This window comes from Entelurus aequoreus, linkage group LG06 (genome assembly GCF_033978785.1).
Source record: "Entelurus aequoreus isolate RoL-2023_Sb linkage group LG06, RoL_Eaeq_v1.1, whole genome shotgun sequence".
Taxonomy (NCBI): domain Eukaryota; kingdom Metazoa; phylum Chordata; class Actinopteri; order Syngnathiformes; family Syngnathidae; genus Entelurus; species Entelurus aequoreus.
This window is the reverse complement of record NC_084736.1, coordinates 83,975,364-83,992,481: the sequence shown is the minus strand read 5'-3', so window position 1 is coordinate 83,992,481 and position 17,118 is coordinate 83,975,364. Positions and strand designations below refer to the sequence as shown.

The following is a 17,118-nucleotide window of genomic DNA, read 5'->3' as shown; positions in this document are numbered from 1 at the left end:
CCAGAACAAAAATTTTAAAAGAAATTCAAAAGACTTTGAAATAAGATTCAAATTTGATTGTACAGATTTTCTAGAATATTTTTTTTGAATTTTAATCATAAGTTTGAAGAAATATTTCACAAATATTCTTCGTCGAAAAAACAGAAGCTAAAATGAAGAATTAAATTAAAATGTATTTATTATTCTTTACAACAAAAAAAATAAATTTACTTGAACATTGATTTAAATTGTCAGGAAGGAAGAGGAAGGAATTTAAGGGTAAAAAGGTATATGTGTTTAAAAATCCTAAAATCATTTTTAAGGTTGTATTTTTTCTCTAAAATTGTCTTTCTGAAAGTTATAAGAAGCAAAGTAAAAAACATTATGAATTTATTTAAACAAGTGAAGACCAAGTCTTTCAAATATTTTCTTGGATTTTCAAATTCTATTTGAGTTTTGTCTCTCTTAGAATTAAAAATGTCGGGCAAAGCGAGACCAGCTTGCTAGTAAATAAATACAATTTAAAAAATAGAGGCAGCTCACTGGTAAGTGCTGCTATTTGAGCTATTTTTAGAACAGGCCAGCGGGCTACTCATCTGGTCCTTACGGGCTACCTGGTGCCCGCGGGCACCACGTTGGTGACCCCTGAACTAGAATTTGGCGAGCGCCGTTTTGTCCTACTAATTTTGGCGGTCTACGAACTCACCGTAGTTTGTTTACATCAGGGGTGTCCACACTTTTTCTGCAGGCAAGCTACTTTTCAATTGATCAAGTCGTGGGGATCTACCTCATTCATATATATAATTTATATTTACGTATTTATGAAAGATATGTTTTTGTTAACAAGTTAAATGTGTTTAAAGCATTTATCGTCCGATCATATCGGCATGATCGGACATCTCTAAAAATAAACCACGTTAGTACATCAGTCGAGCAAAATGACCAAACTACATAAATAACATCCTGTAATTTGATTTTGATATACATTTTTCATCTTGTTGGATTGAAAATGAACACCAATGAGTTGACTGATGAACATTATCACATCATTTATTCAGAAAATATAAATAACGACAAAGAATATATACTATTAATTGCAACATGTAAGTGTAAAAAAAACAACATTACGATTTGTGCATTTACAGAATGTGCTCGTTCTATTTTTAAACAAAGAAAACAATCTCAAGTTGTCTTTATTTTTAAGTTATCATACCGTGATTGTACCAGTTTGGCCCACTTGGGGAGTAGATTTTTGTCCATGTGGCCCCCCCATCTAAAATGACTTTGACACCCCTGATGTAAAGTAAAAAACTAACGCAATAATACATCCGTTAAAAAACACATGTCAAGTGTATTCCCATTGTGCAATTTATTACAATATGAAATGTACAGCGATCAACAAAAATGATCATTTTTATTTGCAAAGCAATTATACCAAACAGCTGGATTAGAGAATCCTGTAAGTTTTGTCCATGAACAAATAGAGCTAATATACCAAATATAAATTGTTTACATGTTTGGCCTGTCAGTCATTTGTAAAGCCAGACAATTTCAGGGAATGACAGAAAAAGCCTGACATGAGTGCATTTGTGTTTTTATTCAGAACATTTTAAGAAGATCAGTTTAATTGCCAGAGTAGTTTATTGTTCATTAGCGAGGGAATCAATGGTTGAGATAATCATATGGAACATAACCGACTCTTCCAAACTACAATACCAGAGCTGTTAACCAGCAATTCAGCAGTACTAATCAACACACCTATGTGATGAATCCACTGACTTTGATTTAACTACAACAAAAATAAGTCAACTACAGACAACTATTACTGATAAACTAGCACAGATGATTACGGCTGCTAAGTTTTCCATCAGTCAGTGAGTTTATGAAACATATTTAATCATTTTCCTTTCCCACACAGTGGTCCTGCATTCAAGAGCATACAAAATATATTCCTATTACACTGAATGAACTCCGCATTCTTTTTCTCACACGAGGATGACAGTATTTATTTTCCCAGTGACGGGCTAAAGGCACAAAGTTGATGCAATCACAAAGGATTTCATAATTTTTCATAATCTTATGACCTTACAGCTCTTGTAGCAATGCTAAACATTTTCATGGTTGGACTCACAACTGAGGTTTATTTATATTATTTAAATATAAAAATAAAAACAATCTTGCAAATAGTAATGAACACATTCAAACCAGAAATGACTATGCCCGTTGATTCCGGCTTGTCAACCAATTACTGTCCGTAAAATGTGTCATTTTTTCCAGGATGTCAATAAAGTCCTTTTAAACAGTATGACCATATCAATGAAGCTAGACAAACACGTTAATAAAGCACACATCTTAAATAATCGACACAACAGAACCCGCCAAACTGATGTACAAACCCCGTTTCCATATGAGTTGGGATATTGTGTTAGATGTAAATATAAACGGAATACAATGATTTGCAAATCCTTTTCAAGCCATATTCAGTTGAATGCACTACAAAGACAACATATTTGATGTTCAAACTGATAAACTTTATTTTTTTTTTGCAAATAATAATTAACTTAAAATTTCATGGCTGCAACACGTGCCAAAGTAGTTGGGAAAGGGCATGTTCACCACTGTGTTACATGGCCTTTCCTTTTAACAACACTCAGTAAAGGTTTGGGAAGTGAGGAGACACATTTTTGAAGTGGAATTCTTTCCCATTCTTGCTTGATGTACAGCTTAAGTTGTTCAACAGTCCGGGGGTCTCCCTTCTGCTATTTTAGGTGCCACACATTTTCAATGGGAGACAGGTCTGGACTACAGGCAGGCCAGTCTAGTACCCGCACTCTTTTACTATGAAGCCACGTTGATGTAACACGTGGCTTGGCATTGTCTTGCTGAAATAAGCAGGGGCGTCAATGGTAATGTTGCTTGGATGGCAACATATGTTGTTCCAAAAGCTGTATGTACCTTTCAGCATTAATGGTGCCTTCACAGATGTGTAAGTTACCCATGTCTTGGCCACTAATACACCCCCATACCATCACACATGCTGCCTTTTACACTTTGCGCCTAGAACAATCCGGATGGTTCTTTTCCTCTTTGGTCCGGAGGACACGACGTCCACAGTTTCCAAAAACAATTTGAAATGTGGACTGGTCAGACCACAGAACACTTTTCCACTTTGTATCAGTCTATCTTAGATGAGCTCAGGCCCAGCGAAGCCGACAGCGTTTCTGGGTGTTGTTGATAAACGGTTTTCACCTTGCATAGGAGTTTTAACTTGCACTTACAGATGTAGCGACCAACTGTAGTTACTGACAGTGGGTTTCTGAAGTGTTCCTGAGCCTATGTGGTGATATCCTTTACACACTGATGTGGCTTGTTGATGCAGTACAGCCTGAGGGATGGAAGGTCACGGGCTTAGCTGCTTACGTGCAGTGACTTCTCCAGACTCTCTGAACCCTTTGATGATATTACGGAGCGTAGATGGTGAAATCCCTAAATTCCTTGCAATAGCTGGTTGAGAAAGGTTGTTCTTAAACTGTTCAATAATTTGCTCAGGCATTTGTTGACAAAGTGGTGACCCTCGCCCCATCCTTGTTTGTGAATGACTGAGCATTTCATGGAATCTACTTTTATACCCAATCATGGCACCCACCTGTTCCCAATTTGCCTGTTCACCTGTGGGATGTTCCAAATAAGTGTTTGATGAGCATTCCTCAACTTTATCAGTATTTATTGCCACCTTTCCCAACTTCTTTGTCACATATTGCTGCAATCAAATTCTAAAGTTAATAAATATTTGCACAAAAAAAAGTTCATCAGTTGAAAAGGATTTGCAAATCATTGTATTCCGTTTATATTTACATCTAACACAATTTCCCAACTCATATGGAAACAGGGTTTGTAAATGAATATCTAAGAGTAGTCCACTAAGAACACTTTATAAATTCTACAAACTACTGCTTATTCCTTGTGGGAAGCAATTGTCACATAAAAAGGTTGTTTAAAGCATTCTAACAGAAAAACAACTACACTAAAGCAAATGAAGTTGTAACAGAACCTATGTCGCAAAAGGTCTGTGATTGTCCCTTTCCAGCAGAGACGCAAACGAAAGGCAAACAGTGCACAAACTTACTTGTAAGACGAACCGTAACCACATTTTCCTCAGTCCTGATAGTTTCATTAGATGTGGGCTGTTAATTCTGTTGATGAAACAATGTTTCTGTCTCAGAAAAAATTTAACCTAACTCCGAAAACTTAACGCGGGGGGGGGAAACACACCCTCTCCCAGGGGGGTATTGCACAGTTGTCCTCCTTGAGGTCTCACTGCCCACCATTGTAGGCATAGTCTGCCTTGTTGTGCATGATGAGTTTGTTGTCCACAAAGTAGAAACTGTCTGATCTGGTGTCATAAGGGTGCTCCACCATTTGTCGAACTGGTTTAGAGACAGAACAAAAGGCAGGGATGAATGAAATAGGGGTTACGTTGATCAACATTATATATGATCATTTATGTACAGTGGAACCCGCTTGTCTTGACCACCGTAGACTGGCTGACTGTAAGCAGTTCTCAACATAACCGAAACCGGAAAAGAACATTTGCTGCACATTTAATTGTGATTTTGGCCAGAGACATAAGGACAATGAAAAACAGTAAAAACATTTGAAACCTACAGCAGTTTGCTGAACGTTTTTTTCCTCCAAGTATGCATATTTTGATTCTTGTTTTCCTATGATATTGTAGCTAGGGCATACTTGCCAACTCTCTTGATTTCGAAGACAAGCGTGGCAATCAAAACAGAAGAAGAAGAAGCAGCAGCAGAAGAAGAAGAAGAAGAGACATCATGTCTCAGACATGGCGAGTAAGAAGAGGAAATACACACATAGAAGGAAATACATACATTCATTATATATATATACATACATTCATTATATATATATATATATATATATATATATATATATATATATATATATATATATATATATACATACATTATATATATATATATATATTATATATTATATATATATATATATATATATATATATATATATATATATATATATATATATATATATATATATATATATATATATATATATATATATATATATATATATATATAATGTATGTATGTATGTATATATATATATATACAGTGGGGCAAAAAAGTATTTAGTCAGCCACCCATTGACAATCAATGGGTGGCTGACTAAATACTTTTTTGCCCCACTGTATATATATATATATACATACATACATACATTATATATATATATATATATATATATATATATATATATATATATATATATATATATATATATATATATATATATATATATATATATATATATATATATATATATATATATATATATATATATATATACAGTGTTTCCCATAAACTGCCATGATACCTGTGGCGGTGGGGGCGTGGCTATGGGCTTGGCTATGGGTGTGGTCACCATGATATCTTCGAGTAATTTGCATAATTTACTACAATGATATGATTTTTCTCTAAAAAGACTCAAAAAATGTATACTTACTAATTAATAATAACAGTTTTGTTTTAAACGTCCATCCATCCATCCATTTTACAATATAATTACAACACTTTATGTACATATTTATATACAGATTTGAACAATAAGTTATTCACTGAAATATATTTATTAATTGTGGTTCTTACAAAAAATATATCTTATAAAATATAACAGCTAAAATGTCTCTTAAAGCTCTGCCCCTTTAATTAGTGCATACTAAATCATTTAACTTTAGCCTACTACTACAACCATATTATTTACCAGCAACATAAAGTGAAACAGAGGCAGAGGTGTCCTGCCACAGTCAGTAACAAATAAACAGAAAACAGTAGTGGTCAAATACAAATAAGGCAACAAGAGAAGTATCCTACACTTCTCTTTTGTAAAGTAAATCTGAACAGCCTATATGGGCATCTACATCAACTATATGATTTGCCTGAGAAGCTGGACAGGACAAAAAAATATATATATATATATTTTTTTTTTAATTTTATTTTATTTGTGGCGGACGTAATTATTTTGTGGCGGGTCGCCACAAATAAATGAATGTGTGGGAAACACTGTATATATATAAAATTACACGCCCATGCTTCATTGCTACTCATGCAGATTATATGATTAAATCATCTATTTTATCTAATCTTGCATCCACTTTTTGAATAATAACAACACGGTGGACCAGGACTTGATAAGTTGTTTGTTGACATAAGACTGAAGCGAGTTCCACTGTGTTGTGCGAATACAACGCGTGACTTACTGAGGTTGTCTGGAAGTTGTGGAAACTCATAAATGTGTTCGCATGTGTTGCGGCTGTTGGGAATGCAGAAGCCGAAGTCAAAGTCAAAGTTCTTTAGGAGGCGCCCCTGGAAGTAATGCCTCTCAATCATACGAAAGCTGTTGATGGCACGGTCGCCGACTGTGAATTCCACACTGATGTGTGGGGAAAAGAGATACAAGAGTTCACACTTCAGTTTTGCACAAACTTATTGTTAGGATACTGTTGCTGGGATGACAAAGGGATGGTCTGTGTACTTACGTTGCACCTACAGTTTGTAGTTTTAGGAACGCAGGTGTGAACTGATATCTCACAAAGCGGCCTGCACTGACGTCTACATCTCCACTCCCCTCTTCAGCCTCTGCAGGACCTGAAAGAGGAAAACCAGTTCCGTTGCCAGGCATTCAACTCTCACAAAAAAGCGATGAGTCACTATGCACCGCATGTGTTTACAACACATAGGTCGCGGAACACACCCTTAACATATTGCAACACTAAATATACTTTAAAATAATGACATTTTATAGAATATTGGAAAGTATTTGGCAAAACGTGTAACAATATCTTGAAGAGTTTTTGTAACCCTTTTATGGATTTATGTTGTTGAAAAAAACAGGATGTCAATATAATTATATTATCCAACTTTTTTGTTTAATTTGCAACTTAATGTTGTAAAGGAGTGGTTGGCAATTCACACACATTGAAACATGAAAGAATCACATCATTTCCTCATACAAAATAAATTCAAATATAGAAATATCAGAAAGATACTGGTAGAGAGTCCGCCCTGAGATGGGTAGGTTGTGAGTTCAAACCCCGGCCGAGTCATACCAAAGACTATAAAAATGGGAGCCGTTATCTCCCTGCTTGGCACTCAGCATCAAGGGTTGGAATTGGGGGTTGAATCACCAAAAATGATTCACCGCTGCTGCTCACTGCTCCCCTCACCTCCCAGGGGGTGATCAAGGGTGATGGGTCAAATGCAGAGAATAATTTCGCCACACCTAGTGTGTGTGTGTGTGACAATCATTGCTACTTTAACTTTAAAAGACAGGCAAGATATTATAGCATTTATTTGCTGCTTAAAAATAAATACTACTGTATACTACACTCAAATTCCCCCAATGCTTTGCAATGTAGAGTTATTATTGTAGCAAATGTGGGGGGGTAAGTCCTCAAAAAGTCACAAAAACATTGAGGTCAAACCTTCAATATGCGTGACATCCACAAGACATCAGAATATCTCATTTCAGCGAGCAGCCAGAGGATTAACTCCACATGTATGTTGTTGTTGTTCTTTCTTTTTAAGATGGCTGCCAGTGATGGCAAAGCATAATGATGACCATAACGCCAGAAATCTTACTTTGCGCGACTTGGCTGCAAAAACAGTGTTTCTGTCCCGGCTGCTAAGCACAATATGGCCAAAAGAGACCATAAAACAACACCAACTCTGTTTAGACTTAATTTAAATGCGTGTTAGTTAATGCTGGGAGCTCCATAGCATAGATAACCTATTTGTTGACAAAAAATTCACGAGGGGTGTAACGGTACGTGTATTTGTATTGAACCGTTTCGGTACGGGGGTTTCGGTTTGGTTCGGAGGTGTACTGAACGAGTTTCCACACAGACATATTGTGTATAATGTGTAAACAATGCACACCGAGGCACAACACACGGCATGCTAGCAGCTAACAGGCTAGGATAGACTGACCATACGTCCTATTTTCCCCGGACATGTCCTCTTTTGCGGAGCTGTCAGGGCGGAGTTTCTTAAATGCCTCAAAAGTCCGGCATTTTGAGTTAGGGTTGCGTGTATTTTCAATGTACGTCCAGGGTTAAGAAGGGGTTAAAAACAAAACAAACAGCAGCATTGGTGAGGGAGGGGCAGAGACAGAGAGAGAGAGAGTTATGATAAACGCGCATGCGTCGCCAGGCTCTGCTTTTTATCCATAGATTTAATATTTTATTATCTATAGCAGGGGTGTCAAAAGTGTGCCCCGGAGGCCATTTGCGGCCCACAGCTAATGTTTTAAAGGCCCACGGCACATTCTAAAAATACTATTCAAATAAACAAAAACATAACAAAAGTGAAATAAAAAAGCTTAAAGGTTAAATGTCATTTAGAAAAAGTTGCAATGTTGACTAATTAAACAAAGCTGTTTTTTTTCCATTCAAACTGTCATTGCTCAAAACATAATATTGAATCAAAATCAATGTTATTATGAATTATTGACCTATCCAAGGTTCCCATTACTTCACATCAAATATTACACTAAGAAAAATATTTTTGGTGGAAGATTTTGCAAATTTGGTAAATAAATAACCAAAAAATTTATATTTTATTGTTTTCTTACTGTACCGAAAATGAACCAAACCGTGACCTCTAAACCGAGGCACGTACCGAACCCAAATTTTTGTGTACCGTTACACCCCTAAAATTCACACATCAAATTACCAGTATTGGGAGGTTTGGCGATCTCGAACAGTACTGTTCCGGTCTCCAGATCTCTGATCTTGAAACGGGTGAAGTCAATGTTGTATATGTTGTCTTCAGGTTTGCAAAGATAGTCTGAAATACAAAAAAAATTCAAATTAAAACACTTTCTCAGAGGACTGCAATCTACTTGTAGAGAGTTGGGTTGGATGTAATGGTCAAATTTGCAAAAAGTGACTAGAAACAAGAAGAGCAAAAAAACAACAACATGTTTGGTATGACAAATTAACTTTTTTCCTGTCCATACACAAAGAAGACTGTGCAGGCCTTTTATAGATAGGGGAGAGGCCCGTTGTCTCAACCGGTGCTTGTTGAGAAGAGCGATACGTGCTTTTGGTTTCATGTCAGACTGTATAAGTATGTTCACCAGATTTATTGCTTGTCAATATTTGAAAAAGAAGTATCTTCAGTTGTTGCTAAGATGGCAACCTCTTGCTCAGTCGACTTATTACCTGGCAGACCAGGTGCGTTATAATGTGTTGATGAGAGAGGGCAAACACGTAGCGCCAAAAAGATTTGTGGCACACAGCACATGAATGTATGGCATATACCAGGGGTCGGCAACCCAACATCCTGAAAGAGCCATATTGAACCAAAAATACACAAAACTAATCTGTCAGGAGCCGCAAGAAGTTAAAAGCCTTATGTAAGTGTTATAATGAAGGCAACACATTAAGTTAGTGTCTCAGAGGGTTAGATAACCCCTGGAAATTACTGCCTTAAAACTGCCAAAGGTATTCATGTGTTCATCCATCCATTTTCTACCGCTTGTCCCTTTCGGAGTCGCGGGGGGTGCTGGAGCCTATCTCAGCTGTGCCCAAGTTAAAGGAAAGGACAGGTTGTCTTCTTCTAATGGATTTATTACAATCTTTGCAAGCTTGGTAACGTTTGCTGTGGTCTGGAACAACATGGTAACGTTTGCTGTAGTCTGGAACAACATGGTAGCGTTTGCTGTAGTCTGGAACAACATGGTAGCATTTGCTGTGGTCTGGAACAACATGGCGCACAATCAGAAATGCAGCCAATATTACATACAGATAATGTGTCATGAGACATGCAAATATAAATTAAATACACAGAGGACATAAGTAAAGGAAATTAAATGAACTCAAATATACCTACAAACCAGGCATAATGATGCAATATGTACACACAGCTAGCCTAAATAGCATGTTAGCATGGATTATTAGCACTCCCTGCAAGTCAATAACGTCAACAAAGCTCACCTTTGTGTATTCACGCACAGCATAAAACATTTGGTGGACAAAATGAGACAAAGGAGGGGCATAAAACACAACTTTCTGTGGCAGCGACAAAGAAAGTTGTACATGTAAACAAACTATAGTGAGTTCAAGGACCGCCAAAATTAGTAGGACAAAACGGCGCTGGCCAAATAGTGTCATCAGTGAAGAATAAACACAAACATATTAAACAGTGGTAGTTCTAACAATTAGGAAGGTTTGTGTTATGTTCGTCCTACTACAGTGTGAATTAGTGAATTATATTTATATAGCGCTTTTCTCTAGTGACTCAAAGCGCTTTTACATAGTGAAACCCGATATCTAAGTTACATTTAAAGCAGTGTGGGTGGCACTGGGAGCAGGTGGGTAACGTGTCTTGCCCAAGGACACAACGGCAGAGACTCGGATGGCGGAAGCGGGGATCGAACCTGGAACCCTTAAGTTGCTGGCACAGCCGCTATACCGCCCAGAAACATTTCATAATACAGAAACTCTATTAAAACAACAAAAATATTTTCCCCCCATCTTTTTCCAGGGAGCCACTAGGGCGGTGCTAAAGAGCCGCATGCGGCTCAAGAGCCACGGGTTGCTGTACTGTGCCTAGTATTTGTCAGCTGACATGCATCCTTTTACAACAAGAGCCATGGGAACACCTTTCTCCTACGGTACGTTTCATTTCACCTTTTGCGGAATTGAATTTGGATCGTCTTGATAATGACAAAATGTCTGCAAGTTTCTACAGAGCGGGCACTCCCTACGGTTTCAGTGTCGGTTCCCTAGCTCCTCTGTGACGTGCACAGAGAAATACAAGCCCGCAGCTCTTTAACTTTGACCATGTGACCTGATTGGCCAGGGAAGAAATGCTATTGTTGTCTGGTGCTGGAAAGAGACAATATGATGAGAGGCATTAAGCCCAGGCAAAGTCTTTCATGACATACTGCAGGGTTTGAGTCACATTTTACTTATAAGACTAAATTAGACAATTCTTCCTTATATACAGTACAGGCCAAAAGTTTGGACAGACCTTCTCATTCAATGTTTTCTTTATTTTCATGACTTTTTACATTGTAGATTGTCACATCAAAACTATGAATGAACACATGTGGAGTTATGTAAATAACAAAAAAAAGGTGAAATAACTGAAAACATGTTTTATATTCTAGTTTGTTCAAAATAGCCACCCTTTGCTCTGATTACTTTTTTGCACACGCTTGGCGTTCTCTTGATGAGCTTCAAGCACACCTGTGAAGTGAAAACCATTTCATGGTATTTTTTTTATTTTTTTATTTTTTGTCATAAAAAAATACAATCATGTGTGCTTACAGACTGTATCCCTGCAGACTGTATTGATCTATATTGATATATAATGTAGGAACCAGAAATATTAATAACAGAAAGAAACAACCCTTTTGTGCGAATGAGTGTGAGTTAATGGGGGAGGGAGGTTTTTTGGGTTGGTGCACTAATTGTAAGTGTATCTTGTGTTTTTTATGTTGATTCAATAAAAAAAAAAGTTTAAATGTTTTTTTTATTTTTTTATTTCTTGTGCGGTACCAATCGATCCACGGACCGGTACTGGGCCGCGGCCCGCTGGTTGGGGACCACTGCTTTAAAGGATGGCTTAGTTTTCTACTAGTCTAGACTGAAGCAGTTTTATTAATGTTCATGCACTTTAAAGGATGGCTGTGTTTTCTACTAGTCTAGACTGAAGCAGTTTTTTTATTTTTGTGCCTTTCTTCAATCCAATCCAATCCACTTTATTTATATAGCACATTTACACAACAAGAATGTTTCAAAGTCCTGCACAGCCATGTTAAAAACAATATTAAAAACGATATTAAAAACAATATTATGCTACACCAATGACTGAATAAAAACAAAGAATAAATGAATAGAAAACCAATGCAGAGACAATATAAAAACTAAATATGATTAAAAACTATTTTAAAGGGTAAAACCAATTAAAACAGTAAAATAGACATCACAATTTATAACCCTAACCACACAGGACAACAGAGGACAGAAGACCACACAACTCACGTAGTGTTAAAAGCCAAAGAATAAAAGTGGGTCTTAAGACTTTCTTATTTTTATTTGCACATTTTTGTTGCTCATACGAATACGTTAAGAACAGGGCAGATTGAGCCTAGTTATAGTATACTCTGGATTGAAGCTGTGTGCCTTCATTGTTTTTGTAGCTGTTATTTTGAGGCATGTTAAAAAAAAAAGCACTTTGTGAAAGTCAAAGTATAGTATTTCCCATAGTTGTAGTAGGTATCATCAGGATTATCTCAGGGAGAGCATGTCCCACATTCCAAGCTGCTGTTTTGAGGCATGTTAAAAAAAATAATGCACTTTGTGACTTCAATAATAAATATGGCAGTGCCATGTTGGCATTTTTTCCCATAACTTGAGTTGATTTATTTTGGAAAACCTTGTTACATTGTTTGATGCATCCAGCGGGGCATCACAACAAAATTAGGCATAATAATGTGTTCATTCCACCACTGTATATATCGGTATCGGTTGATATCGGTATCGGTAATTAAGAGTTGGACAATATCGGAATATCGGTTAAAAAAAAAGCCATTATTGGACATCTCTAGACATACTCTCCCACGGCACACCAGACTATCTCAAGGCACACTAGTGTGCCACGGCACAGTGGTTGGAAAAGACTGCATTAAGTAACTAACATAAGGAAGTGTGTTCAAACTTTGGACTCTTGGTACTGGATCTACGCCTATTAAAGTATTGGGTACACAGTCTAACTATGACTTTATAGACTCGCCCTGGTTCGGGTGTAAATAGACTGAATGCACATATTTGTCCATGATGATATAAAGTAGTGTTGGGTGTTAGTAGATGTATTTGTCCATGATGATATAAAGTAGTGTTGGGTATTAGTAGATGTATTTGTCCATGATGATATAAAGTAGTGTTGGGTATTAGTAGATGTATTTGTCCATGATGATATAAAGTAGTGTTGGGTGTTAGTAGATGTATTTGTCCATGGTGATATAAAGTAGTGTTGGGTGTTAGTAGATGTATTTGTCTATGATGATGTAAAGTAGTGTTGGGTATTAGTAGATGTATTTGTCCATGATGATATAAAGTAGTGTTGGGTATTAGTAGATGTATTTGTCCATGATGATATAAAGTAGTGTTGGGTATTAGTAGATGTATTTGTCCATGATGATATAAAGTAGTGTTGGGTGTTAGTAGATGTATTTGTCCATGATGGTATAAAGTAGTGTTGGGTGTTAGTAGATGTATTTGTCCATAGTGATGTAAAGTAGTGTTGGGTATTAGTAAATGTATTTGTCCATGATGATGTAAAGTAGTGTTGGGTATTAGTAGATGTATTTGTCCATGATGATATAAAGTAGTGTTGGGTATTAGTAGATGTATTTGTCCATGATGATATAAAGTAGTGTTGGGTATTAGTAGATGTATTTGTCCATGATGATATAAAGTAGTGTTGGGTGTTAGTAGATGTATTTGTCCATGGTGATATAAAGTAGTGTTGGGTGTTAGTAGATGTATTTGTCCATGATGATATCAAGTAGTGTTGGGTATTAGTAGATGTATTTGTCCATGATGATATAAAGTAGTGTTGGGTATTAGTAGATGTATTTGTCCATGATGATATAAAGTAGTGTTGGGTGTTAGTAGATGTATTTGTCCATGATGATATAAAGTAGTGTTGGGTGTTAGTAGATGTATTTGTCCATGATGATATAAAGTAGTGTTGGGTATTAGTAGATGTATTTGTCCATGGTGATATAAAGTAGTGTTGGAGCAGACACTGAGCACCTGAGGCTGTTAGCATAGTTAGCATACAATGCTAGTTGACATTCACCAACCTTCCGTGACAGCCCGCAGTCCCAGGACATGGTCGGGGGAAATATCCTCTCCCAGCTCCCTGAGTTGGTCCTCGGTGACCACAGGCCACTTGTCCGTGTGACTGCGCCTGGACTTCAGCTTCTTTAACATCCCTCCGCCTGCTTTCCGCTCCCTGTGCTTGGAGTCCGTCCCGCTGTCTGCGTCTGTACTCGCCGTGTCGACCGTCGGCGCTGTTTTGTTCCGAGAACTGTGCATGTTAGTCACGGAGGCTGTAGCTGTGAGGATGTACCTGGAGGGGAGAATTAGGACTTTGTCTATTTATTTGGGAACGACTTGACACAATTGCGGCTGAAATTTCAAGATGGCGTAAAGCGCGCACGGGTGACGGAAAAGTACGACAGTGGTTGGCTGAGAACGACCAGGGGTTGTCATGGTGACCAAAGAGGTGCGCGTGATTTGGTGTCCGGGTCCTCCCGTTTAATTATTTGTTTACTTAATGCAGGGGTCGGTACGGAGCCCTTAAAGGGACATGGGGGCATTTTTTTAAATATATAATATTTTATTTAATTTTTTTTAGACATGTATCTCGTGCGCACGAGAAACTATCTTTATAACTTTTTCTAAAGTTATTAAAAGAAATACAAATAATCTTTTTTCTTTTTTTTCTTTTTTTTTAGACATATATCTCGTGCGCACGAGAAACTTTTTTATAAAGTTATTAAAAATAAAATAGTTATAAAAAAATACAAATTTTTTATTTAAAAAAAAAAAAAATTTTTTAGACATGTATCTCGTGTTTATCGTGCGCACGAGATACATGTCTAAAAAAAAAATTTTTTAAATAATAATAATTTATTTTTATTTTATAACTTTATAAAAAGTTTCTCGTGCGCACAAGATACGTGTCTAAAAAAATAAAAATAAAAATATTTTTTTGTATTTTTTTTATAACTTTATTTTATTTTTATAACTTTATAAAAAAGTTTCTCGTGCACACGAGAAAGTTTCTTGTGCGCACAAGATACATTTGTAAAAAATAAATAAATAAATTTAAAATATAATTTTTTTAATTTTTTTTTTATAACTTTACAAAAAGTTTCTTGTGTGCACGAGATACATGTCTAAAAAAAAATTTAATTAAATAAAAAAAAAGGGTATTTTTTTTATAACTTTATTTTATTTTATATAACTTTATAAAAAAGTTTCTCGTGCGCACGAGAAAGTTTCTCGTGTGCAGAAGATACATTTCTAAAAAAAAATAATAATAATAATTTTTTTTTTTTTTTTAATAACTTTATAAAAACTTTCTCGTACGCACAAGATACATTTCTAAAAAAATAAATAATTAAAAATAATAATTTTAATTTTTTTTTATAACTTTATAAAAAGTTTCTCGTGCGCACAACAAACTTTCTCGTGCGCACAAGAAACTTTTTATAAAGTTATAAAAAAATTAAAAACATTTTTAGACATGTATACAAGAAAGTTTGTCGTGCGCACGAGATACATGTCTGAAAAAAAGAAATAAAAAAAAGAAATAAAAATGTTGTGTTTTTTTTATAACTTAATTTTATTTTTTATAACTTTATAAAAAAGTCTCTTGTGTGCACGAGAAACTATCTCTATAACTTTTTCTAAAGTTATAAAAAAATATATAAAAAAATCTTTTTTTTTTTCTTTTTTTTTAGACATATATCTCGTGCGCACGAGAAACTTTTTTATAAAGTTATAAAAAATAAAATAGTTATAAAAAAATTTTTTTTTAAATTTTTAATTTATTTTTTTAGACATGTATCTCATGCGCACGAGAAAGTTTGTCGTGCGCACGAGATACATGTCTAAAAAAAAATTTTTTTAAATAATAATTTTTTTTTTTTATAACTTTATAAAAAGTTTCTCGTGCGCACAAGATACATGTCTAAAAAAATAAAAATAAAAATAAATGTTTTTATTTTTTTTATAACTTTATTTTATTTTTTATAACTTTATAAAAAAGTTTCTCGTGCACACGAGAAAGTTTCTTGTGCGCACAAGATACATTTGTAAAAAATAAATAAATACATTTAAAATATAAATTTTTTTTAAATTTTTTTATAACTTTACAAAAAGTTTCTCGTGTGCACGAGATACATGTCTAAAAAAATAAATACAATTAAATTTAAAAAAAGCTTTTTTTTTTTATAACTTTATTTTACTTTATATAACTTTATAAAAAAGTTTCTCGTGCACACGAGAAAGTTTCTCGTGTGCAGAAGATACATTTCTAAAAAAAATTAAAAATAATAATAATTTTTTATTTTTTAATAACTTTATAAAAATTTTCTCGTGCGCACAAGATACATTTCTAAAAAAAATAAATAATTAAAAATAATATTTTTTATTTTTTTTTATAACTTTATAAAAAGTTTCTTGTGCGCACGACAAACTTTCTTGTGCGCACAAGAAACTTTTTAAAAGTTATAAAAAAATTAAAAACATTTTTAGACATGTATACGAGAAAGTTTGTCGTGCGCACGAGATACATGTCTAAAAAAAGAAATAAAAAAAAGAAATAAAAATGTTGCGTTTTTTTGTAACTTTATTTTATTTTTTATAACATTATAAAAAAGTATCTTGTGTGCACGAGAAACTATCTCTATAACTTTTTCTAAAGTTATAAAAAAATATATAAAAAATATTGTTTTTATTTTATTTTTTTTTAGACATATATCTCGTGCGCACGAGAAACTTTTTTATAAAGTTATAAAAAAAAAAAATTGTTATAAAAAAAATGAAAAACATTTTTTTATTTATTTTTTTAGACATGTATTCGTGCGCACGAGAAAGTTTGTCGTGCGCACGAGATACATGTCTAAAAAAACTTTTTTTTAAATAATAATATTTTTTTTTTATAACTTTATAAAAAGTTTCTCGTGCGCACAAGATACACGTCTAAAAAAATAAAAATAAAAATAAAAATTAATTTTTTAATTTTTTTTATAATTTTTTTTTATTTTTTATAACTTTATAAAAAAGTTTCTCGTGCAAACGAGAAAGTTTCTTGTGTGCAGAAGATACATTTCTAAAAAAAAATTAAAAATAATCTTTTTTTTTTTTTTAATAACTTTATAAAAACTTTCTCGTACGCACAAGATACATTTAAAAAAAAAAAAATAATTAAAAATAATATATTTTTTAATTTTTTTATAACTTTATAAAAAGTTTCTCGTGCGCACGACAAACTTTCTCGTGCGCACAAGAAA

The 17,118-nt window shown here is 34.5% G+C and overlaps 1 protein-coding gene across 2 annotated transcripts; it reads right to left on the bottom strand.

Annotated features, from left to right (window-relative positions):
* Positions 1-1,086: 1,086 nt before the first annotated feature.
* On the bottom strand, positions 1,087-14,314 carry unc119.1 (unc-119 homolog 1). 2 transcript variants are annotated; one of them, XM_062049706.1, is made up of 6 exons: positions 13,897-14,314; positions 8,751-8,864; positions 6,557-6,665; positions 6,278-6,450; positions 4,252-4,406; positions 1,087-4,172 (listed from the first exon to the last, which is right to left on the bottom strand). In XM_062049706.1, the coding sequence occupies exons 1-5, from the start codon at positions 14,129-14,131 to the stop codon at positions 4,294-4,296; spliced, it is 744 nt and encodes a 247-aa protein (XP_061905690.1). In that variant the 5' UTR covers positions 14,132-14,314; the 3' UTR covers positions 1,087-4,172; positions 4,252-4,293. The 2 variants fall into 2 exon arrangements, with proteins under 2 accessions (XP_061905690.1, XP_061905689.1); XM_062049705.1 differs by lacking the exon at positions 1,087-4,172 and having other exon boundaries at positions 4,183-4,406; positions 13,897-14,313.
* Between the last annotated feature and the right edge of the window lie 2,804 nt (positions 14,315-17,118).

Coding starts and splice junctions, on each gene's coding strand:
- unc119.1 (XM_062049706.1), bottom strand. CDS start 14,131: ATGCACAGTTCTCGGAACAAAACAGCGCCGACGGTCGACACGGCGAGT. Junction 8,865..13,896: donor ACTGCGGGCTGTCACGGAAG/GTTGGTGAATGT, acceptor TTTGTATTTCAG/ACTATCTTTGCAAACCTGAA. Junction 4,407..6,277: donor ACAACTTCCAGACAACCTCA/GTAAGTCACGCG, acceptor TCTCTAAACCAG/TTCGACAAATGGTGGAGCAC.